The 26,237-nt window shown below is 47.7% G+C and overlaps 1 protein-coding gene across 2 annotated transcripts; it reads right to left on the reverse strand.

Annotated features, from left to right (window-relative positions):
* ARHGAP19 (Rho GTPase activating protein 19) lies at positions 1–25,722 on the reverse strand. 2 transcript variants are annotated; one of them, XM_086901305.1, is made up of 12 exons: positions 25,496–25,722; positions 13,045–13,310; positions 9,025–9,105; positions 8,484–8,693; positions 7,698–7,924; positions 7,112–7,198; positions 6,120–6,185; positions 5,200–5,388; positions 4,427–4,525; positions 3,741–3,833; positions 3,204–3,272; positions 1–2,724 (listed from the first exon to the last, which is right to left on the reverse strand). In XM_086901305.1, the coding sequence occupies exons 1-12, from the start codon at positions 25,609–25,611 to the stop codon at positions 2,668–2,670; spliced, it is 1,560 nt and encodes a 519-aa protein (XP_086757431.1). In that variant the 5' UTR covers positions 25,612–25,722; the 3' UTR covers positions 1–2,667. The 2 variants fall into 2 exon arrangements, with proteins under 2 accessions (XP_086757431.1, XP_023785502.2); XM_023929734.2 differs by lacking the exon at positions 25,496–25,722 and adding an exon at positions 16,127–16,245.
* Positions 25,723–26,237: the final 515 nt, after the last annotated feature.

Here is a 26,237-nt window from a genome sequence, read left to right on the forward strand (position 1 = left end):
TAAAAATAAAAGCATTTAATGTGGTGTTTTCACATGAACACACAGAAAGGCAACAGTCTGCAACAGCACTGACATAGCGTATATAAATAAGGACAAAGATTAAAAATACTTTGGAAATGATAGACTCTGGGAACAGTTAGCGGCTGCTCTGGGAAGAAGCATTCTTATGAGTCATTGCACAGGGCAGACAAACGAGACATATCCAAGCATGACAAAAACTCTCCCGTGCCTGGGAGACAGTGTGAATGCATTGGGACTGCAACAGCCAAAGTCCTAGGGGTGGAATCTGTCAGCCACCACCATCCACAGCACGGCAAGCCCAGCACCACAGTATATAGCCCAGGGCTCTGAACCCCTCCTGGGACTGCTCTGTCTGGAGACAGCACCCACCCTCTTGGCAACTAAAGCATCTGACACATGCAGAAGGCCTGGCCAATGCTCCATAGGTAACTTTTCTTAGAGCTGGACAAATCTCAGCTGTGCCAGAAGCCAGACAGAGCCCCTGAGCTTGAGCCATCAGTAAGGGGGGACAATGGAGAGTTACATTCATCTCATCTATACGTGAGCAGTGTATTTAGTTTTAGGTACAAGACTGCCTTGCCAAGCAGTCACCCATACAGAGGGATACGAGATACACCAAGCAGGAACAATGGGGAGAGGAGGAGTGAACAAATGCTTCACCCAGCAATTGCCCCCAATGCAAGTAAGAGCAGAGATAGCAGGAGCAGATCCAGCTCTCCCTGTGGGGCCACTTGACCTTTGTCTGTGCCTCATCTCTGCTCAGAGGCAAAGCTGAGACTCCCAAGTCTCTGCTAACAGCAGGCTGGAGGGACAGGGCAGAAGTGCAGTCAGAAAAACACGGTGCCCTTCAGAGAAAAGCACGTAGACAGCTTCAGCCTCTGCAGGGAACGATTACAGATACATCCAAAAAGCACATACTGCTACCACAGCAAATAGCCTCTGCCCTTCCTCACAGCATCATCATCAGTCTGGTCCCAAGAAGCACAGCTCTTTCTTTGCTGTGACAGAGGCTCCTAACACCAGCAACTCCCAACTCACACATCTACAGTCTCCCTACCCCCTGTATTTCCAACTTGGGGTCAGACTGGGGACAAGCATCCCTGATAAAGTACCAAAACCCATCCTTTGTACAGAGCAGCACAAAGATTTGTATCTTTAAAAAAAAATCACAATTAAAAAACGTGACAAATTCCAGCTAAGCTGCACAGGGCTCCAATGCCCTGGTCTAACAGCTCCAGCCAATCAGACTGAACTCCCTGCTCATATCCCAATATTCACACCTCCTGCCACCAGTTGTTTCAGAAAGCTGTCAAGAGCAGAGCTCTAATTCCTGCTGGCTGCTGGTTCTTAAAGATTAAAAGACAAATATAATTGGATTCCAGCGATTATTTGCTTTGCTGAGAAGGGCTGAGAAGTGTTTAGATGGTCCCCCCAGCTGATTAAATCTTTATTTCACAGTAGTGACCCTGTGTGTATCCTACCTCAGAGTGCTTGCAGACAGGTTCTTGGCAAGACTGGCTTACTGGAGCACTTTGGCTTAACAAGACTGCTGACATTGGCCAGCTGTGATTAGGGTTTATCCTGTATCTAGAAGGTCTCACCTCATTTCTGCAGCTCAGACCAAAGAGCTGAACCCAGCTTCAGCCCTTTTCCCCAGTTTAATGACTAATCAGCCAGTTGCCTTACCAGCCATCCAGATATCTTGAGCCAAAGCCTTTGTCACCATTTGCAGCAGATCACAAATTAATGGAGCCCTCTCTCGCCTCTCACACTGTTTTTCTCTTTCACACACAGCCATAAGACTCTGCCTTCCCCAGGCATCCTAACTTCCAAAGACTAGGCTGTTCTGCCCCAGACAGCCTTTGCCTGTCTCTTGCTCTCCTCAGCTTAAGCCTCCCTGGGTGAACACAAAGTCAAGACACTCGTTGTTCAGAACTGTGCCACTGAAACATGAAGGCAGTGAACAAGAGCTGCCTCCAGCTCAAGCTAAAATAGAGGGACGAGTTTCTTGGGGAAGCTGCTTTCCCCAGGCCCTACTCTAAAAGATGACATCCAGAGCCTCTCCTTCCAGGCCCATCCTGTGCTCTGTACCGTTTGTGCTCCTCAGCCCTTTGGAAACAGCAGAGCAAAATGGAGCCAAGAAGAAGCAGAGAAGGGCATGCCTCCAGAGGAGGACTGGAGGCAAGTTTAGATGTCAGGATGTGGGTAAGGGTCACAGCCCACCATTCTCACTGTTAACAGGGGGGAGGAAGCAAAAACAAGCCAATGTGTTAAAAACTCAGTGCAGAAAAGCAAAAAAATACAGCCTAGCAACATTAGAGAGGAAGCTGGGAGTGCACACAGGGCCCTGCAGTGAACAGGGCTCTCCTTGTAAGCAAGCACTCCAGCTCTTCCCAGAGCCAGCAGGTCAGACATGCTGCACAAGTTTTGGTTAGATAGTGGTTTGCCCCATAGTAGAATGAAATATAATTTATATACAGAAAGAAATGAATCCCTGCAATCCTTGCAAAGGTCCAGTTTCACGCGTGCTGCTGTGTTGGTGAGGGTTGCTGTGAGCCTGCAGCACTCCCCTCTCAGTGCAGCACATTTTCTGTTCACAGCTTGCGAGGCTGGGCAATCCCCACCCATGCATTGGTGCGAGGCGGTTCAGAGGGATGATGAATCCTTGGAAAGCAGGCGGGCTCGCATGCGCCTACAGGATCCCTGTAGCAGAGAATGAGAGCAGTTGAATGCTTGAGACACAGAATACCATGCAAAAGAAGGTGGACATTCTTCCCCTGCAAGGACCCTTCCCTGGTGTCAGCCTCCCACACCTTTTGCTAAAGCTCTAGATGAGGCAGTGAGCAGACAGGAACAAACACAGCAGTCGGTCTTGGGCTGCACCAACTTCTTGTCCCACTGTCAGCCACCCTGACAGGCTGTTAGCACTACCCTGTGCTGCCAGCTTCCCTCGGCTTCCTGCAACAGCCAGCCTGCCAACTCACAGGCAGAAGGGCTCTAAGACCCTTCAGGGTCTGGTTTCCAGCATGTCACCTGCCTGCAGCTCAGCACAGCGCAGACTGCTACGAGCTGGGGCACCACAGCTGGCACAGAGCCTTGAGTGTGTGCTGTCACCTCGGCAGGTTTCAGCACACCAGGTTTCCTACAGGAAGAGGAATAGGGGGTAAGGGGAAGTGTCTCACCTCTTTCTGGCCTTCCAAAGACTTCAGCTTTGCCTGGGACATATGAGCTGGAGAGCCACACCTCTGTAACTAGACAAGAGAGGCCGATAGGAGTAGAGAGCTGGTGAACGAACTGGCAGCGACAGCCTTCCCTGTGAGCAGTCTGTACCACCAAAGAGCATCTATCACCCAAATCCACCCTTGGTTTGTCTGGGCCAAGGGACAGCCCTACTGCATTCAGGCAGCAGGCTTTGTACAACCTGTGGAGGAGGATGAGAGGGAAGGGGGCACAAGACAATGCCCCAGGGCAGGATACAGCCAGAGAGACAAGACTGGAGCAGAGGCCCAGTGCTATCATCCCTGCTCTGATGCTGCTCTTGCCAGCTGCTCAGCTCTCCTCAGAGCAGCTTCTCTGGACCTTATTTTATCATACAGAAAAAACTTGGAACCCTTCTCTTGGTCAGAGGACAGCTCCCCAGGGATTTCTGAGGTTGCACTCAAACTCCCCTCACACACTTCCCCACCAGCAGCTTCAGTGGTGCTGGGAGCAGCTCTTACCAGTTGGACATTCTCTTTGCTGACCCGCACAGGCTCTGGTGTGGTATCCCTGCTCTTCCTCTCCAGGATAACTGGAGTTCCCAAAACTTTCCGCTGTTGTAAGAAGAAAGGGCTGTTGGCTAGTGCTTACAGTGCAAAGTAAAAAAGAAAAGGAAGGAGCAGGATGCGTTGCTGGTAAGTAGTTGAATGCTGGGAAAGAAAAAAAGGAAGCCAAGCTGGGACAAAGATTACAAAGCAGAACCACGTGAAATACCACACCACTAGGCTGAGCCTGCCTGATTGTAAAGGGTTTGGGAGCTGACCTGAGGCCTGGCCAGGAGCTCAGCCTGTCAGAAGCAGGTACATGCTGCTGTAGGGCAGCCCATAATGTACTAAAACCCATGCAAACGTGCTAGACTACACGACCAGCTCTCTGCCAACCCTCATCTCATCTCAGGAAGCAATCAATTCTCCAGAAAGATGCATAGATCCTACAGCCATGTGTTTCAAGATAATTACATTTTACACTAACAAGGCTTATTGTCACTGTGCTGCCTTTTCTGCACCAGTGGATCTGTGTTGCTTGGCAGGCAATACTTTGAGGAGTCCCTACCCTTTGAGGGTCTCATTCAAGACAGGGAAAGGCAGGAGCAAAAAGCAACATCAGAAATTCACAGCAGAGAGCAAAGGTCAGAGGATGCTTTTACCTTAATGAGGCCGCTGAAGGAGCGCGAGCGGGCGCGTCGCGGTGCTGGGGAGGTGGGCACATCAGAGCCAGGAGTCAAAGCTATTGGATGCTTATTAAACTAGGAGAAAACGTGAGAGCAGTATGTTAGCACAGTTATATCTGTCCATTACTGCTGTGTGCTGCTCTACCTGCTGTCCCAGAACACAGTTTCTCTCCTTCACCCCCTAAAATGGAGGAGCAATTCAGAACTGCAGCAGGAAGAAAGCAGAGGAAGGCCAGACCTTCCACCCAGGATTACAGGGAGTTTGGGTGCAAAGGTGCTTTGTGCTGGCTACCAGATTAACCAAAAGCAGCAGATGTTGGGAGCAGAAAGAAGCCTGGGCAGCAGCTGTAGGCTGGCAGCCATGACTGGTGCTGACCATATTGACCAGTCTGTCTGGTGCAGCAAGTTGTCTGAGACCAAGAGGAGACCAGTTTGTCCACTCTCTGCAGGCAACAGGGGAAGAACCATTTCCCTTTCTGAGGGAGAAAGGCCATGATCAGGACTGGGAAACTGCTGGCTAGCAAGTCTTCAGCTTGATAAACAGAGCTCAAAAGCACTGCTTGGTACAGCAACATCCAGGACACCTCCTCCTCCTGTCTTCTTACAGCTCTGCCCCTTACACAGCCCAGAGCCCACTTTCCCCAGTCTGCCCAGGATTAGGAGCAGCTCTCATAATGGCTTGTCTTTAGCCCTGGGCCCAGGATTATGCTGACAAGCACACCCCAAGATACCTTTCCTCCCCACACTACCTGCCGGATAAGCTTCTTCTTCTTTGCAGAGTCAGGCATATTGTGGACGTGGTGGAAGAGCTCCTTTAGTGCCTCCTCCGTGCGCTGCTGGGTCTCCTCCTGATGGCAAGAGTCCAGCCGGCTTCGCTTCTGAGACTTGAGGGGCTGCAGCTCCTTGGAGCCAGAAGACGTCAGCAAATCCAGGTCATCCTGGGAAAGCGGAGACAGGAGTCGCTTGCCATGCTTTAATCCCAACGAGCCACCCATCTGAGCCAGGCTAGGAAGAGTCTCGTGAGCTGCCTCAACCCCAGTGAATGCACAGGGATGTGTTTTCCCTACCCCTCTGCAGCAGCACTGCATCAGCAGGCCCCGTGCCAGGAAGAGGTGACAGCAATACAAAGGTGACCCCATTGCTTCTTCCCTCCCCTCCCAGATGCGAGCTGCAGAAGCCCTTCCAGGCTTGAGAAGGGTCAGTGCTGCTCCTTGCCACGCATCCTCCCTCTTCTGCAGCTACATGAGGCAGGGAAGCATTCGCTGGTAAGACACAAATGTTGTCCCAGTAGCACAAGTAGCCTTTATCTCAGCACTTCTGCCAAGCATCCTGGCCATGGCAGCAGGCATGTCTGTCTGTTTGGAAGGCACAGCCCTGTGAAGGAGCAGGTGCTGCATGTACTGGGCACAGGGAGCAGGTTTGCTGCTAAACAGGGGCTCGTAGCTTTCCTTCCCTGTGCTTTTGATTAACAGATGCTTCAACTCTGTCCAATTTCCCTAATGCAGCCGCCTGCACTACCACACCATATGCTTCTCTTGCTCTTGCCCTCTGACAGATCCTCTTTCATTACTTGGGTTGTTTTCAGCTTCTGTCACTCACAAAGATCCTTTCATAGCATCACAGCCTCTGCCCTTTCATGGAGGGCAGGCGCTGCATTTTCTGGCCTTACCTTTGATGTGTGGGCTCTGGATCCCAGATAGTGCAGCCTGGCACACTCCCGGATGTACACCGGAGCCTGTGAGGATGAGCAGAGAACAGGCCAAATCTATCTTTAACATCTTTGGCCTTGGGGCAACAGTGGCTCCAGTAATAGCTGGTTTTCAATCATACAACACAAGCCACTTGTATCAAGACTCAGTCATTTTGGGCAAACAAAGCCATGGAATTTCAGGTCCCCAGTGCATTCCCTGTTCACAGTATTCTTTACATGCAGACAATGAGCACAAGTGGGACTCAGAATAGGGAAAAGTTCCTGTGGAACCCTGCTCTAAGTAATTTCCCCAGCTCTGAGCTGGCCAAAATGGGGCCTGACAAAGAAGGTAGAAAGGGAACTCTCCATGGGAGGACTTTGCAGCGAGCATATGCCTCCAGTGACCAGGAAGGCCTTGAGAAGTCAAGAGACTCATTGTAGAAACATTTCCTTGGAAGAACAGTTGAAAGCCCCACACTCCTGGCTGTCCTACCACAGCACCCTGCTCAGAGCTGGACAGTGCCTGTAACAACACTGGGCTGATGACCATTTGTAGAGAAATTTACAACAAAACAACCGACTCCATCAGGTATTCTTCTCTTGGCAGCACTCAGGCAGGACAAATCTCTTCCATTTCCTCATCCTGCCAGAACCTGAGTGCAGCCCAGTGTGTACCTGCCCTTGGGCGCCAGGTTTCCTGCCGGGCAGCAGGTGCTGGTGTCCAGCAGAGGGGAGTGTTACACTGCACCGTGCTGCTGACCTGCCCTGGCAAAGCCACCTCCAGGGCTGTCTGCCCAGCAAAGACCTCCTCCCTAGTCACTGTAGGCACAGGTTCTTGTAGGAAGTCTCCTTCTCCTGCCGCAGAAGAGAGTCCACAGAATATACACTCAGCATGTGGGATCTGTCTGGACAAGGGGCATTCAGTCTCCTGGTGATGAAGGCAGGAGAGAAAGATGCCAAAGCACACTTACCTTGAAGAGTTTCTGAGAATGTTTGATCATGAAGGTCACTCCATTGTTTAGCTTTGTGATATTTTCCTGAAGGTCATTTGCTGTCACCTGGCAAGGGGACACAGCCAAAGGTGCATCCATTAGAAGGGGAGGAGGAAGGGTCTCTTCTGGAACACACGGTGCCACAGCAGATTTACTCTGAGATGAAGGCAGGCAGGGCTTATAGCATGCCAACAGCAGGGCTCACAGAGCCAAAGTTGCTCTGAGAGGAGAATCCGATAACTCTGCGGCCAAACAGTTCACCAGCAGCATAAGAAACCTTGAAGAGAGATCTGCAAGATCTCTCTTGGATGGAGCTGACATTCTAAGAAGCATGGCTATCCCGTGCTTTCAATTTTACTGAAAAAGAAGATGCATAAGTCGCAAATGAGACCCATGGCAGGTCTGGGCTGAACACTGGGAATGAGTCCTGCCAGGAGGCTCCCACCTCTCCATCACAGCCTCCAACCCTCACATCATTATGTCAGTACTTAACCATCTCATCTTGGTTTTTCCCCTGCCAAGCCTTTGCTTTTTACCCACCCACAGACACTGAGGCATTGCTTACATTTCTGGGCCATAGGATATGGGGTGCAAACATGAGGGCAAGGTTGTGGGCAGACATCTTGTTCTTGTCCTGCTTCTTGGCTGTCTGGTAGAGCAAGTCCAGCAGCAGTTTGAGCAGACTGCGGTTGGGAGCGGGAAGGATCAAAAACAGCAGCTGGAGGGCTTCAATTTGGCGCTCTTTATCTGGAGTGCTGGTCTTATTCCCCTTCTCATCAAACAGCGTCAAGTCTGCCAAATCACAAGGCAGAACATGAAGGACGTACATTACCTTTCCTCAGAGCAGTCTGTTGCAACTGCTTATCCTTTCCTCTTCATATGCAGATCTCCTACAAACCCCTGCACAGTTCTTGGCCCTCCATCTCTCTTCCCCCCAGCTCCCAAGCTCCCCACTTGATGTGTTAATCTATGCTACTCCTCCCACAGAACAACAGAGCTGCTAAGAGCTGTGATGGCTTGAAGGCAAGATGGAGGAAGTTCACATAAGGTAGTTCAATAACAGTTATTAAATACATAGAAAACCACAACTTGCTCACAACCCCAGACATAAAGCAGATGGAGACCCAGGTTATCACTGTGGGCTTTATCACTGTGGTATCTAAGAGAAGAATGGTCCAGACAGACTTGGTCTGATTTGTTAATCAGCTCTAACCTTTCCATCACCAGGCTGAGGTGGCAGGAAGATTCCTTCTTACACTGCTTTTAAGGAATACTCTACACAGCCTAGCATCCTTTCTAGGAGGCAAATTCCAGTCTTTCTGCCCATTACTGCCTCTTGCTGCCCACTCACCTGCAATTTTAAGATGGGCATGGAAGTGCTTGTGTGTCAGCAGCGGTTCTGGTAATTCACCCAGAAACATCTTAAGTAGGGTGGCAACATCATTGGAATGAAACTCCCCAGAGTCCAGGTCAATATCTGTACCACTGTTCAGAGCGTCCTTGAGGATCTGTTGCCTGATGCTGTTGCCTGGCACTCGAAACAAGCCTTCTGCTCTTAGATCTGCTCAGCAGAGGGGAGAAAAAAGGGCCCTGAATAATCAGAGGTTCTTACTAAAGCAGTTCCCTCCTCTTTCCAGAGCTTGACAGCAAATCTCAGTGAACTGTGTTCAGAGACATGGCTTCAAACTGTTTCCTATCAGTAGAGAAAGTCCTTGTATTGAGGGAAATAGACCAACATATCTGCTAGGCAATTCTGGGGAACGCTTGCCCGGTGCAGTCCCAAACTCCTGCTGCTGAAGAGCTCACTCTTGTCTCTCTGTCTGCAGCAGAGACCTGAGGTGGGCCAGAGAGATACCCATGGGGAGAGGAAGACAGCAAACAGAGCCACTTACTTTTGTGCAGATACTCGATTAGCTGGGAAACCTGTGCAATGCCTTCTTCTGTCAGCGGTGAGCCAAACACCACCCCTTTCTCTGCAGAACAGAAGACAGCATGTTCAGGCAGCTCAGAACCCAACAGCCACAGAAATTAATGCTCCCCAAAGAACAGGATTTCAACATGCAAAAACCAGTGTCCCAAAATGTTAAGGGTGAAGGTCACAAGGACCCTCATAGATGTGATATATCACAAACACTCCAAAATAAGTCACTTCATCTCACCATGCTGTACTCACATGGGCTTCATCATCCTGCTTCTTACCTCACTTTAATTACAGCTTTTATCAGCTAAAGCAAATATTCTCTAGCCCTTGAAGAAAAAACAACACCAGAACAGATGCTTCAGTTTAAAATGGCATAGAATCTGCAATATTAGACTTTATGAAAAGAGCAAAGTGGGAAAGGCAGATGTGAGAGCCTGGACACATTGGCACACTCCACATCATGAAAGAAGGAACATCCAGATTAATCCTCATTGTGGCTTGACATAAAGTGGAGCAGAAAGAAGAGCTGCAGCTATGAGTTTATGGGAGAAGCAAATAAGCACTGCTAGGGAGAGCAGACATAATCTGACTGGCTCACACTAGCTTCCTTTTCAGGCATTGATAAAACATGGAGTTTCCTCATCCCAGTGAATCTCTCTCCCAATCTCTCTCAGCTGCCCTAGTAAGAGTAAAGCATGAAAGCTGAACAAGGCAGGAGAATAGCAAAATAATAAGATGGGCTCCTCTCATTCTTGGAGTCTGTTCCCATCTCATGGGATTGAGATTAAGCATGAACTGCCAGCTCCAGAACTCCAGTAAATAACACAAACTATAGTCCCAAAAGATGGAAGCAACTGAGCTGAAAGGAAGGGGATCCCTGCAGGGAAGGAAACATTAGATAAGAAATGTTTCTCATCATTTAACTGAATGGAATTTGTTGAACCAATGTAGAATACTCTTCTTGACAACAGAGGAACTTGTCAGGTGAGACAGTGATTATCCAGGAGGACAGTGTTTTATAATAAATGCAACCTTGCTACTGAATTGATTTTTCTGCCAAACACACATAACTAGTATGATCTGTCCCTCGGAAAGTGGAGATAAATCCCAGAGACTTCACTGGCAGCCAGAACTCTGGGCACCACACTTCTTCCCTCAGGTGCAAATAGGTTTGGATTGGAGACAAGATACTGGATAGATGTACCACAACATGCTGACTGGGACTGAGAACTGGAACCAGGTACAGAGCTGGTTTGTCCTGCCCTTGTACTTAGGCTTCAAAGAGACAACAGATATAAGAAAAGAATATTCCTCCGTTCTCCATGACCAGACTGCCAGGAACATGGGTCACTTCTGAGGGCAGGCTGGACATTTGCACTGAAGGTTTCTCTCCTTACTGCTACAGCTGATAGCCCAGCAATCCAAGCATTGCATTGGCTGGTATGATAAAAGTTATCTCCCCCACAAGCTTTCTCTTGCTTTTTTTTTTCCCTCTCATATCTCATTTTGATTTTACTTGCTTTTGGTCTCTTGTACTACAGATGTTACTGCTCTGTTGTGTTGATGCTCACAGCACGTGGGAGAGACCTGGTTAACCCTATGCACTTCTCTAGCTGCCATCCTGTGTAACTAAATTTATTCCGCCTGAAGAATGTTCTGCTTTCTTCCAGGACTTCTGAAATACATGGTAAGCCACCAGGAACTCCAGCCTCCTGTTAAATCAAGAACTTTCTGACCTCACTCTGATAAAGCACATGCTTCACTCTTGCAAGAGAAAGGAGAGCAATGTGAGCTCTTGATCCACACGAAAGATCTGAAAGGTTTCAGTGCAAAGGGAGAGAATGATCGGCAAAAGATTCTTGTCCTTGAAGAAATCTAAACTCATTAGACATTCAACAGATATAATCAACAGTGGCCAGGAATAGAAGAGGAAAATACATCTTCTTGAGACATACAGGGCCTGACAAATTCGATTTAGTTTTGAAGTCAGAAGCTGGTATCTGAATGCGAATTTGATTCTCAAAGAAACTTGAAAGACGTGTCTGGAGAATGGATGCTGCATTACAAAGGCTTAGATGTTATTGTGTGATTGCTTCTGAAACTAAGCAGCAGCATGAGATTGAGTTTCTGATGCTCAAAGGAGTTGTAAGTATTTGCAGTTTGATCAGCTCTGAGCTCCATGGTCCTTGGCCTCTGGCTTGGAAGAAATACAACTTGTTTGTTCTAGCTGGTTTATAACATGAAGAAAAACAAATGATGGCTCCAAGATGAAACACACAGTACATGAAACCGATTTTCTTGTAGGCACAAACTTCTTTTTCTCAGAGTTTGGCCAAGGAGTTCACAGACAGTGCCTGTCAATGCTGGGAGACACTGCCGTTGCAGCCTGGGAGTGCAGCCAGCAGACTTGGAAACATCTGCTAGCTGTAGTGACACACGGCCATGGAGACATCTGAATGGGGGAAGGCAGAGCTCTAGGGGAAGAGTTAGCAGGAGATGTCAGGTCTGATAAGAGCAGTGCTCCAACAGAGTACAGATAATTTAATAAAAAAAATGAGCTGGGGAAGGCTCACCAGCCCCTGCTGGAAGGTTTTGACAAGAACATGGGGGTTTACATACACACTAAGAAAACAGTTTCAATTTGGTTACTCATTTCTGTTTGTCAAGTGGCAAGTACTTGAATTTAAGGTGTTCTGCTACTCTCTGGGAAGAGGCAGAAGCAGTAACAGGTATGAGCACAGTCTAACTGCAGTTTAGAGGCAGCGCAAAGATCTGTTATTATGGAGCAGCAAATTAAGTCATGGCAATATTAAGTAATTCTCATCTAAGGATGCTAAAAGACTTGATTTGAAGTATTTTATTTTCCTAGGGTGAGTGTATGTAGCAGAATTCTTGCCTGGCCAGACAGAAGTGGAGAGCTGAAGGCGCCACCAGAAAATTCTGCCTGATCAGTGGGGCTGCAAAACTTGTCCTTATGAAACACAATGGAGGAATAGGTTTGGTAGAATCAGAAACACTTACAGAAATTATATAATGGTTGAAGACAGAAAAAAGCTGTAGTCAAACTATGCCATAGCAATAGCTCCCTTTTCTGAGTTATTCACAATAGCAGAACTGCTCAAAGGAAGGGAAAGACTAATCAGAAGTGTTCAACCTCAGGCAGCCAACATCTGAAGGCAGCTCACAGCTTCTCTGCCAGCAGCCAGCCAGTCTAAGCTGGGAAACCAGAGCTGAGGAGGAATGTGAGGAGCCCAGATGGAGGCTGCTTCTGTCTAGATGAGTGAGAAGGTTTAACTGAACTTATCAGGAGAACCAGGCTCCACTTGAGTGTGGGCAAAGGCAGGAGAAGACACACAGAGACCTAGAACACCCTTTTAGTTTCAACAAAACAGAGTGGTAAAAAACAACAAAAAAACAGCCATTGAAGAGGAAAGGATCTGAACACAACCGTGCTCAAAAGAAGAGTACTGCAAAGGGCCTGGGACTGACATTTCAGAACCAAGACAGCTGAACTTGAGAGAAGATAATAGTCAGTCTAGGAGAAGGAAACTCTGTTGGAATGCTTATCTAAGAGAGTAAGAGCTATGTCACCTCCCAGAGTTGAAACTGGGCTTCATCAGGCAGTCTGCAGAGTTTTGTCACTGGCTCACTGGACTGAGATGTGGATGAGAGCAGCACTAGCATTTGGATGCAAGGGGCTTACAGCTTCACAGTGGGCAGCTGACCCACTGAAGGAAGCCAGCTTGCCATACACCACAGCAATAATCCCAGAAGAAGGGTATTTTCTAAGTGCAGGGCATTCCTGGGATCAATTTCCTGGCCTGTTTTGCTCCTTTCTAGAAGTCGCATCCCCAGAGATTATGAAACCATAGTATTAAGCATTCCACACCAGCTCAAAACTATGGGCTGAAAGTTTGTAAACTAAGTGTAACAAATGATGTCCAGCATCACTCTAAAGGTGGGCACCAGACTTCATGCCATCCATACTCACCCTTGCGCTTCAGAGACATCAGAGAACGAAAAAATCCAGAGGCTGTGCTGTTTGCCCCAGGCAGCTTTGGGTCCTCCTCTCCCATTAGCTGGGCCAGCTCGGTCCCAGGCAAATCAATCAGCCTGGTAATGTTGCTGACAACCAGCTCTGTGAACACCTCTGGTTTTTCATGGCGCAGCTTTTCCACAAAGAAGTCAGGATTGAAGATGATCGGCTGGCTGCGGAGGGAGGAGTCATTGCAGATGACAAAATTGCAGATGGCATCACTGAAAAAGGGAAAGAGGGGAAAAAAATACAGTAACTCCTCATCACTTTGGTTTTTACATCCAGCTGGTCTGCCCTGAAGGAGACATCTGCTGACACAGGAGCTACCAGTCTACACCAACAGCACTGTCTGACTTTGGTGAGTGTTCAGCACAGCACAGTTACATTTCCCTATGGAGCAAAATCATTTCTGGACTGTTTGTACAACACAGCCTAAGACTAGCACTCCACAGCGTGATGATGACATAGGCAACACGTGGCAACACCCAATGAAAGCCTACACTACATCTACATCTCTACTACTTGTTTCACTGTATCTGCATCATACTAGCTCTGGCAGAGATGACACCCAATATTTTACATCAACTTATTGCTTTAAGTCCTAAATAAGTTTGGTTTTATCTCCCTTCCTCCCCAGAAATTCACTCCCAGTGGCCTGGAAGACTGAAAAACAATCTAAATTTTTTTATGGCCAGCTTACACTCAGCAGTTCCCATAGCCATTCTATCATACCTATCTTTCTATCAACAAATACTATCAACAAATAGTTAGTTCCCATGTCCTGGGACTTTGTTTTTAAGGTTATAAATGTGCAATAACACTGAACCCTCAGTTTTGCTGCGGGTGTGGTCAAATGTTCCCAGGTGACATGCTGCCAACCCTTTGGTTACTGCTCTCTGCCAGCTCTGCACCCTGAGTCTGGAGCAAGTGAGAACAGTGTAATGAGCCATGCAAAATCAGTCTTTGAGGAACCCCTACTAACTTTTCACCTAGATCATCCCTTTTCAGCTCATCCAGCTCTTAACTCTTTGTCATCCCTTCATGCCCTTTATCTGACCTCCCTATTCTCTACTGACACCTACTTTTTTCATTTCATAGCTTCTCATGTGGCATGGGAAAAGGGATACACCCAAGACTGCTCTAAGAGATATCTCAAACAGGGACATACCCTTACCAGAGGATAGGTACATTTCCCATGTTGAAAATCAAATCAAGGAGTTATCAAAGAGATATCTCATGTTAATCAGCACTCTTAATGCTCATACTTAGCTTTTATCCCAATTTCCATCTACCTCTATGGTACTTGGTAATGGTATTCCATTACCGTCTTCCCATCACTATTTCAAACAGTTTCATGTTTCTTAAGTCAAGCCCACAGGCTAAAGTTGCCCAGCTTGATTCTCCCATCACTCTTTCACTTAAAAGTAAGAATTTGTGTCATTATTCTTGAGTCATGAGCTGTCCTGATTTCATACTCAGCTATAGTGACAGCCTGGCTCTGGGAATGGATGTGCCAGTTCTTCCAGAGCTCTGGGAGGAGGATGCCTACCCACTCATCTTGCACATACTGTGTGCGTTCACCCAGTGACATTCCCCAATCCTTTAACCATTCTTTAGCTCTTATGTAATACTTTCCACTCTTTCTACATCCATCCTCAGCTGTGAGCTCTCACTGGACACCATTTTCCAAGAGCAGCCATCAAGTGCACGGTTAACAGGGATGCTGTGTTTATGTACCAGGGATCATATCAGTCCCTTAGATGTGGGGCAGAAAGTGCTCTGCTGAACGCCGCCAAGCCCATGAAGGCTTTCCCTTCAAAACAGGCTTTTCTACAGAAGACTGGAGCACCTTGATCTTCCTCTCCTCATTGCTGAAGGGTGGAGGCCATGCCATTGTGTTCAGACCATGCTGGGCATCCCTGCTCACTGCTCAACACGTTTGTAGCCCACTGAACCTCACATCCATTGGCTCAAGAAACAGAACACTACTGGTTCAGAGACCTCAGCAACTTTCTGTTCTGATGTAAACTGACAGTAGCTGACGACAGGAGGACATCAAAGCACATACTGGCAAGTCACCTGAACTCCAGCCCACCTCCGCACATTATCTCTGAACACAACGCTTATCTGAGCTACTGCTGTATGGTTTTGACCTGAAAGACTATCTTCCAGGATTTCCAGGATGCATGATCAGAATAACAGAACAGAAGCTGAGACTCAGGCTCCACAGAAGAAAGACACTTGCTGAAACAAGAGGAAATGAGGCTCTCAGCAACTCTTGCATCGTGAGAATCCATACCAAACCCCCTCCCTTTACACTGCTCTCCACGGATGCCAAAGACGCCTTCAAGAGGATCGAGAGGAAGAAGGTCTGCAAGGCAGACTGCAAGGCAATCTGCCAGGTCATCTAAAATTTTAGAAAGCTCTTAAAGGCTCCCAGCTGCCTGGCTTAGTGGCCTAGCAAGCTCACTGCTGACTCCAAATGGGAGCCATATTTTGCTGAGCACCTCCCAGCCTGTTTTTCAGCAGTTTATTAGCTGCAATAAATCAAGACCAAAATGCAACAATTAAGAATCAGTTTCCAAAAAGCAACTGCCAATAGATCTGATCATATTCGTATTTCATTGCATAGGGCTACAATGCACAAACAAGTGCCAACTCTGCCCATAATGTGGAGCAAGCCCTTTGCCTGAAACCCATGACAACTCATTCTGTGGCAATACAGATCCTGAGAAGGGTTAATAGCAAGTGTATAGGCCCAGTGACCCTGCCTGCAATGATCCGTGCACTGTTATTCACTCACTAGCAGTTTTGTTTCCCCACAGAGAAGATATGCAAATACTTTGCAGCAGTTACATCAAGCATCACAGATTATCTCTTCCCTCTGACAATTAGATATCTAGATGCACAGATAGAAAATTAAACAATTTGGTCAACTAGCACTGACTGATATGACTTCTCTGCACAGCCCGTGTTACAAGTCACACAAAGTCCAACATTTAATGCAAAAATAAATAGAAAAAAGTAAATTTCTTACATGAGTGCTGAGAGCTTTTGAAGAGGCATTAGGAAGCAGAGACAGGGAAAAGAACTTGCTCCTTGTTTCCAGCAACAAAAGAAACCTGCCTGTCCCAGCACAGCCTATGCAAATTCCACGCATGCTACGAGACACAAGGGCGCATTATTGGGTCTGAAAGGCCCCCTTGGCACACACTGGGCATCAGCCTTCACACAGGGACAAAACAGAAAAGAAAAGCTGGACAAATTGATTCATGTCTCTTGCCAAAGGCTGCGTAGCTGGAGTTTAACTGCAAATAATTCCTACATAGAAACCAGAGTTTTGAATTAGGACCAGCGTGGTATTAAGTGCTTTCCACCTGTATCCAAGAGGAATCCACAAAATAGTTCCAACTCTACCCCGTGTTTACCATGAGTAAAGCCATGCAAACACATTCCCAACAGCATCCAAGCACAACCGATGTTACAGCACTGGCAGGACAATAGCCAAGTCCCTTAACTGCACAACCCCATGCCCAGAAACCTTGACAGAAACACTCTCTGCGCCTGCCTTTCACTTTCAGATCCTTTCAAAGACAAAGCACGTAGACTGGCCGCTCAGAGCTGGAAACAGCACCTGGCCATTGCTCCTTGCTATCATTGCTTTGCCATCATGTGCTGTTCATCCACTTCAGGATTCCTGTTCCACGTTTCTCTGGATTCCCGTCCAGTTTCCCTGACTGCTGCAGCTGGGACCAGCCTTGTATACGCTTATTGTGATATGGCACTTCAATGAGCTACTTAATTTTGAAAGGTCACTTTATTAGCAGCTCTTCCTCGCACAGAAAATTTGCTTTTGTATCATTATTGCTAATCAAAATGGAAATGTGAAGCAAACCCCTATTTCTGAGCAAAGATAAAGCCCCCACTGGCTTTACACACAATAACCCTGCCAATCCTCACTGCTGCACACACCATAACCTTCAGAAAGAGCCGTGTGCCCCATCTGCTGTTTTCATGTTAAAAAAGGGAGACGGATGTACTCTACCTACACTCACAGTTTATATAACAGCAGCAAAGGGGAGAAAAACGCATTCATGGAGTTTATTGCCTTTTTTTTTTTTTGCCTTGCTTGCAATTACAGAGTTATATTTTCTATATGCTGTGATCTCAGACTGCTTTACGACATGTCAAAAGACAATAAAATAAAGGAATAAATAGCTTCCTCTCCAGTCTCATGAATATAATCAAATCTCAATGAATAATAAAACCTTGTTCTAATAGGGTTGTGATTAAGACAGCAGATTAAAAAAAATGGGTCCTATATTGTGCTGAGATTCTTGCCATTCTAGTATCCTTCAGAGGCAAAGCCTGTGATCCCAGCCAAGTCACAAAGAAAGCTGTCTGTCACACACAACGTTTTTGCTTCAGGCATGACAGCCCCATCATTTCATGGGGAGTGGATGGTGCAGGAGGTCAAAATCATGATGGATCAATTAATCCCTAAGGTAACTAGATCCAGGCCAGAGAAATGCCTTGAAAACTAGGACAAAAATGGGACTTTAACTGCCAAAACCTGGTGATCAAACCTGTGGTGCAAGAGCTCTGCAAGCAGGCAGATTTCTTCACGTGGCAGCAAGCTTGCATTTGGATAGGTGAGATGGAGCTGGTTTAGTGGCTTTCACAGATTTGATATTGTTCTAAGTCCATACATGTGACATAAGAAAGGTTCAAGAAACATGAAATAGAGCATAAGGAGAACAGAAGGCAAGAAATAAAGAAAGAAAAGGAAGAGGTACCTTTGGGGCAAGGCATCAGCTTTGTTTGTCTAGCAGAGAAAGTGGATATACTGAAAGCTAAAGATTTCAGAGGAGCCTGATGTGTCTAATTCAGTGGGCAAAATCCATCTCCAGTGCCATTTTGCACACTTTGTATGTCATCACTAAGGCCCAATGCTTCAGACACACCACAGTAGACAAGTTATACCATATAGGAGTAAAAGGATTAAAGAGCTTTTGAATATAAGGCAGATAATAGACGAAAATCTCCCTCTAAAATAACAAAATCTTTAGATTATAAGAAAGAGACAGGCTGCTACCAAATACTAAGAGCAGGGTGATAAGCAGGCAGTGCTGAAGAACACAAAACATGAACAATTCTCTGCCTGGCTAAGCACAAAGGGACATGGGACAGATGCGCACAGGCTCGGATTTCCCCAGGGAGGGAGAAGTAGCATTGTTTCCTATGTTGTGCCAGAGTAAGGAATCAATTAATGAGGATGTCTGAAGACAGTATTTCCAGAGCCAGATAGGAGCCATCCCAGATTTTGCAAAGAGATGAAAGAACCATAGTGGAATTATATGGAATCATTTTAAGTACAAAAGGATTAGAAGACAAATTATTTCCTATATTAAAAAGAATAAAAAAATAAAAATAGTCTAATGGGAATGGACTGCAGAGACATTAGGAGTGACTTCACAGTTAAAGTTGCTTTGAGGGCTGTACTTCAGACTGACATTCTTGTAAGATGGTGTAACAAAGATCACATTCAGGCCTCAGACTTGGCACCCTAACTCTCCATAGGATGACTGATAAGCGTCTGAAAAATGTCAGGAAAAACATGCAGTAATTTTTGCCCAGGGTTATACTCATAAGGTCTTGAGGGGCAGAGTCCTTTTGTGATGAGTACACAGTGCACAGCACAGTGGGTGCCAATCCTTTCCTACTGTCTCTAGCCTAGATATAAGTAAGCCTTATGAGATAACACTGCCGTTTTAATTTTTGCTTTGCTTTCTTCACATTTAAATAGCTTACACAGAGTGATTCAGCCTTTTGGCTGTGAGAACCAGATAATAATATAGAAGTAAACAGCAAGGAGCTGGCTAAGAAAGCTGCTGTTACTTAATGGTGGCCTGTGCTCAACAACCTGGAACTAATACAACTCCTGGCCACCTTTTGGAAACCAGGTATATTGGTTATCCAATGTCACTGCTATCATCTATGAATTCAAATTCTGTCTCAATAAAGGACTCAGAGTAGATCTTGGCAACATTGGCTACACATCTGTGATGTGAACCTGGAGGAGATGGACCTATCTGAAAAGATAAAAGGGTTGGGAGGGGCAGGGGGTCTGTGCTTTGGAAGAAAATGAAAATGCAATATATTACCAGTGTCAAAGAAAACAGCAGTAGCAAGACAGCTTGATATACGTGAAACATCAAGAAATTTGCATTTCAGCATGAAATTTCTCAAGTTTGACCTGAGTGAATTCTTTGTGATATTTTTAATAATAGCCACTGGAATATTTTAAAGTCAATCAAGCAGTACTTCAATCAGCCATCACAACATCAGAGCATCCAGATGCCTTCTAGTGCTAGGAGGGAAAGAACCGAGGGGTGCCTTAGAGAGGAACTTCATGTTCACTGCATTGCTCCTCATCAAGTCTCCTTCCCAGTGCCACCACCCCAGGTCTGGGTGCTCCCACACTCTGCGATGGCTCAGCTGACTACCCAAGACCCTGTAAAAAATGCAGAAAGACAGCTACCACCAAAAATCCAGTAATTTTACATTAAAGATCTGCAAGCTCATATGTCTGCCTTAAGATCAGATTAACACAGTCAAACAGTGTTAAACAGGAATGCTGCTCTGATTCTCATGACTGTCAATGCATTTGTGTCTCTGTTTTAATATAAACTCCTACTGGGATCAGCAATAGAAGAAGAGCCTTAGATCCAATCCTGATTTCACTGAAACCAGCACCAAAACTGAATCTTTTTAGATGGCAGCAGCTGCCTCTTCTTGTTACTGATCTGCTCACTTTTATCACAGTGGCATTGGGAACCTCGGTCACAGCTGGGGACTCTGCTGTGCTCTGTGCTGTACAAACAGAACAAAGGCAGTACCCTGTCTTTAGAGGGCTGATAGCTAAATCTGAAATGAATGCTGGAGGGACAGAAAAGAAAAGGAATCCCAAGAGAAGAGGCAGCACTATCAGTCAGCATGACTGATATAACTGAACTCTGCCAGCTTTTCTGTAGACACTATTAAAAAGGAGGGCGAGGAAGGACAGGAAAAATAATCAGGTCACACTGCAGACATTTAGAAGAAATCCAGCTTTTGCACAAGGGGTGATATGGGACTGAGCATAAAGGAGCTGGTTTGAAAGCTATCAGGCAGGGACGGCTGGGACATGGGGCAGCAAGAGCTGAGCTCCATGCACTGCTGGGAGCTGCTGGTGAGGCAGAGACAAGCCAGCTGTGCCAGGGAGCTGGAGAAGTTTGTCAGTGCCACAGGGCACTGTGTGGCACATCCAGACCCTCAGTGCAGGGTGGGACACAGCCTGAGGAAGCCCCACAGCCATTTCCCACCAAACATCCATCTGCTATATCCCCAGTGTGCTGCTGGTTACTTTCCTGTTGCCAATAATGATAGCATTCCCTTGCTCTTCTCATTTTAAAATGTCTTTATCCTCTTTATTTCCTCATGTTGAGTGTACTGGATGGAAGTCAATAACAGGCATGGCCCAGTCCTACCTATAGCTCCTATACAATGCAAAATTGCTGCATGCACCTCTGATTGTCACCCTTACTCTTGAAGGTAAGAGTCCTAGGGCACCCTTCAGAGGCAGGATGAAATGGAGTTCAGCAAAGACACACCATCTAGATGCTTCTCAGTCCAGTAGCTCCAAGCTAGTGTCCAGTTCAGAGCAGGTCTACCATCTATAAACAGCAACCCATAACAATCAGGTTTACTTGTGACATGAAAAATCAAGCAATCACATAAAAATAACACAGCAAAGTTAATGAGCTATTGAAGCAACCAGTCTGGGAACTCAGAGCAACCCAGCAAGGCAGGATGGATGTTTTCCTCCAGCCCTCCCACAAGATGATACCCAAAATTGGTAGCACCAGCTGGTGCCCAGAAACACATTTGGGAATCCCATCCCACCATCAGTTTGTAGACCAGTGCTTGAGCAAAGCACCACAATTTGTGTACAGTGTGCTGCAGCACTCACAGGTTTGCTTGGCTGCAGTTGCTTTTCCTGGACTGAGAGGGTACTGAGACCTGGGTCAGAACCCACAGCCAGCTCCTCACAGTACTGCTGGTGAGGTTTTGTAGTCACAGCCTGGCAAACACAGAGGACGAAGGTATCCAGGAATCACAGCTCTTGGTTTTGTTCACTACACTTCTGTGTAGTGAACGCTCCAAAGGTGCAGTGAACAAGCTGCATCCTTGCATCTGTGTTTCATATCACAGTGGTGTTTGCAAAGGATGATAGCACATCAAATCCCTCCTCATCAGCAGTCCTCTGCAGACACCACTGAGTATGTCAAAGGCCACATCCCTTGTTCCAGATGTGTAAACTCTTACAAGCTGGAATTGTGATGAGGAACACCTGGATGCATGCCAGCATTTAAATAAGCTGGTGACATCTGGTCAGGGCTGCTGAGGCACACAGATAAACAGGCTGGGCCCGCCACAGAGCAGCACAGCATGCGGCACCAGAGAGACAGAGATACAGAAAACAGCCCAATTAACTCACCAAACTGAGAAGTATGGGGGCCTAGGGCTTTTGGGGGGGGATCTGGGCAGGCTAGGATGCCAAAAACTGGAATACTGTACACAGATACCAGAATTCATATGACAATAACCTACAGTGTCACTTTGTGTAACTCTAGTGAGATATAGCTTCTCTTCCCATCCCGCCTGACAGCTCATCTCTGTCTGGATCAACTGTTTCACTGCAGAGCCCAGGGAACTGTGATATATTTATACGTGCTCCAGGGGCCACTCAAGAGAATGCAGAGTGGCATGTGCATGAGGAGAGCTCCAGGAACCCCCAAGAGCTTGTGAGGATGTTCCCTAAAAGGCTTCCTGCTCTCCAAGGCACAGAGAGCCACAGCATGCATGTCTCCTGCTGTAAGACAGCTTGCAAGCAGGGCTGTAGGAATGCCCATATGGAAGTCCCAAACCATAAAGCTATGTTTCAACCTTGAGCATAAGCTCCAGAAAAACAAAAAGGAAAACTAATGCCATTTCCCCAGAGAAATTCCTGCCTCTGAAAATCAGAGCTGCCACATTACTGCTCAAGAAGAAAGGATGTTTTGGCTGGAGTCCAAATTATTAGAGCTTTATAGGCCAAAAGCAAACACATTAAAAGTTCCTGTAAGCCAGCTGGCAGGCAATTATTAAGCAGCTTATCACATTCCCTGCTATCTATAGTTTCTGAAAATAAAATTTATGAGGAAATTCTAGATGGCTTAATTGCAATTACCTAGTGTAGAGGTGAGAAAGGCCAGGAGTCAAGGAATGAGGGTTTTGCACTTTGGAGCAAAGGGCCCAATGCTCTTGTCAGACACCACGGTAAGTGTAATGCATTACCAGGATGAGAGGCCAGGGACACACCAGACCTGTGAAGCCTATTTATCCCACCAAGCAGCCACATTTCCTCCCACTTCTCTGCCCATGCTGACTCCAAGACCCCTGTGAGTTGGGAGCACAGGAGCCCACGGTGTCAGTCCCCAGGACCACGGTGCAGGTTTGCTAACAGCCTCCACAGCAGCGGCACAGCAGGGCTGTGCCTGAACCCAGCCGAGTGCAAGGCAAGGAAAGGGCCTCGGCTCCCTGCTCCTGCCTCCAGCTGAAGGGCAAGTGAAAATGAGATCCTACAGAACAAGCTAGGTCCAAAACAACTGGAAAATATAGGGCTTCAGCTGTGACCAGGAGCCCAACCCAACATACAGAGGGACAGTATTTCCAAGATGGACTTGACTTCAGTGCAACCATTTGACATTAGCCAACATTTCCATGCTGCCCTGTCTCCTTTCCATCTGTTCATGTCACTTATTAAATCAACACACACTGAGGACTTTTGACCTTTAGGACAAGGCATTTGATTTCCCAGCAGTGTTTAGCACTCAGTGCTTCAGTTTCAGACTGAACTAAATGCCCAGGCACCTTTAAAGGAGTGATAACGAAGCTCTGTGACATTTTCATAGGCATGTAAATGTGCACACAGCAACAAGGCAACGACCAGGCTGGCAAGGAGACCCAGACGCTGCTTTGGGCTATGTGGGAAGCAATGCTCCCCCTTCATGCAAACAGACAATAAACTGAAGTGTAGCAGAACAAGGATCCTGTTGTCAAAGCCCATCCCACCCTGGATGGGAACAGGACAGGGTGTTACATGCAAACATATCAAAATACTGCAAATACAACATGCCCTTGAGTGCAGTTCAGATGGGTACCTCACAGGACTTGGACTGAGTATGGGGTCAAACACAAGTCTAGGTCTCAAAGATTCTCATGAGGGCTGTGGAAAAGGGAATGTGTGAATAAGATTGTCCCCAGCTCCCAGGCTATCTTCAGAGAAAAGTAGCCATGTGTTCAGACTTGGCTTTAACTCTAAAATCAACCATTTTCTCTGCCTGACCCTCAGCAAGTCACTTTGATTTTTTGCCATCAAGTCATGTTGACAGTGAAGATTTTCCTATTTCCAGTAAAACACAGATGGCAACTGTGTCTCCTTTTATAACCTGTTTACAATGTGAGCTCTTGATGTCCAGTTGTGCAGTGCCACTCTATCAAACCATTTTAGCAAGAAGCTTTATGGCTTTTTCCAGCTCCATCTAGACCCATTTTTGTTCCCTTCTGCCATATCAAATGGCCAACATGAGTACCTGGCAAAGCATTTAGGCTCTGCTTGAGTCCAACATTAAATGCATTCATTAAACAGACAGATGTTTCTCCTTTGAAGTTGAGCACTCTGGCACACTGCAATTTTCATTCTCAGTTATTAAGAACCAGGCAGAGGTTAGAGAGACCACAAACAGAAGAGAGAGACCCACACAAATCATCTTTCGTTGCGTTCAGTAGCGTTTGGTAAAGAGTTTAGGACAACCAGCTTTTAATTCCAGTCTTTAAGCCAGCATGCTTTACCACCACATGCACAGCATGCAAGCTTTACTAGCTAACTTGCACTTCTCTCCAGATGAGAGGAAACGGGGGCAAAAGCACCAAAAAAAAGCAAGCTTTGCGGCCTGTGTGGTGACAGACCAGCAAAGCAAGAGCTCGATTTTCTAGCGCTACCTGTGGGTGACAGGCGGTGCTGGAGGAAAACTTTTACTTCAGGCTTTGCATTAACACAATCACTTGTGGAGAACGGGGGATAAAGAGCGAGGGAATACATCCTAAGGACAACTGCCAACATAGAAAAAAAATAAATCTAGTCATTTAGGCTGATCCAGGCCGTGTTAAAAATGCTTTATCCAAAAGGGCATTTTCAAAATCAGATGTACTGAGCATACACATCCCTTGGCCAGGTCCAGCATTTTAGGTACTCCCTGCCCAAATACGCTGCAATGAGCACCATCTCTTCATCCCTCTTCCCAGGGCAGTGCTCTGCCACAACCCAGGCACCACAGCGGTGCTGCCAGATCAGCAGAGCAAGTGCCATCGGGATGGGTCCCACTCAGCAGTGAGCCGGACGGCGCCACTGTGAGCCAGGCTGAGCATCAGGCATCAGCCCTCGACTGTGTTTATTCATCTACAAGAATTTCCATTTAAAGGATACGCAGTTTGCAGCTGCACAGCACGCATACAGGAGGAGGAAAAAAAAAAAAAGGTGGTACTGCAGCCTTTTAACAATCATGCGACACAACACTGCTCTAGCGAGGTGCTCATGCAGACCTTGCTATTTTATTGCAGCAGGAACAGAATGGTGATGCATACAGAAGTATGAGCTAAAGGTGAACTATGTGAAGCTGACATCGCTTGTGCGTTTGGAAAGGCAGAAAGGCGCGCAAAGCGGACAAAGCGGAGGAGAAGAAGGGCTGGATGCGAAGCAAGTCCATATAGTGCCATCACCCTACCAAACCCCGCCACTGCCGAGCGCTCGGCGCCGGCTCTGCGGCTGCAGGAGGAGCGAGCCAGCCCGGCGGGGCCCCCGCACGGCGGGGCCGGGCAGAGCTGCACGGCGGGCACGGTGCCCCGTCACCCCCCCGGGAACAGCCCCTGCCCGGGGCGGGATCTCTCCCCTTGCAGAGGAGCGGGCGGCGCTTTCCCGCAATGCAGCACCGGCATGCTGCACAGCCCGCGGGGACACGAGCACCGCGGGGACACCGACTTCTACCGCGACCCCCGCGGGACGGCGCGGCGGCTCGGCCGAGCTCCGGAGCGGCCGGAACGCTGAGCCCGACAGTTCCGTTAATGTGCCGGGGCACGGACGGGCGGCGCGGAGCGGGTACGGCGCGGCTCTCACGGGCAGCGCCGCAGTGGGCGGGCCGAGGCGGACAGACCGGCTCAGGCCCACCGGCTGGTACGGGGTGCCCGACCCGTAAAACGGCGTTGAGGGGCCGAGGAGAGCGCGCCGCCGGGACAGGGCCAGGGGGTGCTGGGATCCCACTCCTACCTGCCGCCGCCGGCCGCCGGTGCTGCAGCCGCCATCTCATACCTGCCGCTCCGCCTGCCCATTGGCCCGCCGCGCCACACCCTCGGCCCCGCCCCGCTCGCGCTGCGCGACGCCATTGGCTGCGACCGGCACCGCCCCGCCGCTATTGGCCGGTTCGAACGGGCAACGGCCGATCCGCGCTCACGAGTGGGCGGGTGCGGGGAACGGCCACCCGTGCGGCGCGGGGCGTGCTGGGAGTTGTAGGCCGGAGGCGCGGTGCTGAGCTCCCCGGCACGGCAGCAGAGCGGGGCCGCAAGCCGCCATTGCGGGAAACGCACACGGTGCGTGACGGGCCCCCGGCCTGCAGAGGCCGCACCAAGTGCTCCAGGAAGCACGAGTTACACCATAAAATGCACTTCACAGCTCAGCTTGAGTGTTTTTTATTACTGCTCTCCCTCAAGGACAAATAGAGAATATAAGCACGGTAAGAGCAGTTTCATTCCCCTTTTTTTCCCCTTTGTGGGTGAAGGCAGCTGCCGTGTTCACAGCCAGGGTCCTCGTGGCCCTGCACACTTGCTGTGCTCAGGCAGCAACTACAGAAAGACAACTTAGAAACAATTGAAACTCTAGATTGGAGTGCTGAGGGGACTAGGAATTAATGTAATATTTTTTTAATTGACTGGATTTCAGCTGAGTGGTCCCTTGGCATTTTAAAATTCCACACTTAATTATCTTGCTGCCAATCACTTCAGCATAAACACCA

Source organism: Cyanistes caeruleus, chromosome 8 (assembly GCF_971803275.1).
Source record: "Cyanistes caeruleus chromosome 8, bCyaCae1.hap1.1, whole genome shotgun sequence".
Classification (NCBI taxonomy): domain Eukaryota; kingdom Metazoa; phylum Chordata; class Aves; order Passeriformes; family Paridae; genus Cyanistes; species Cyanistes caeruleus.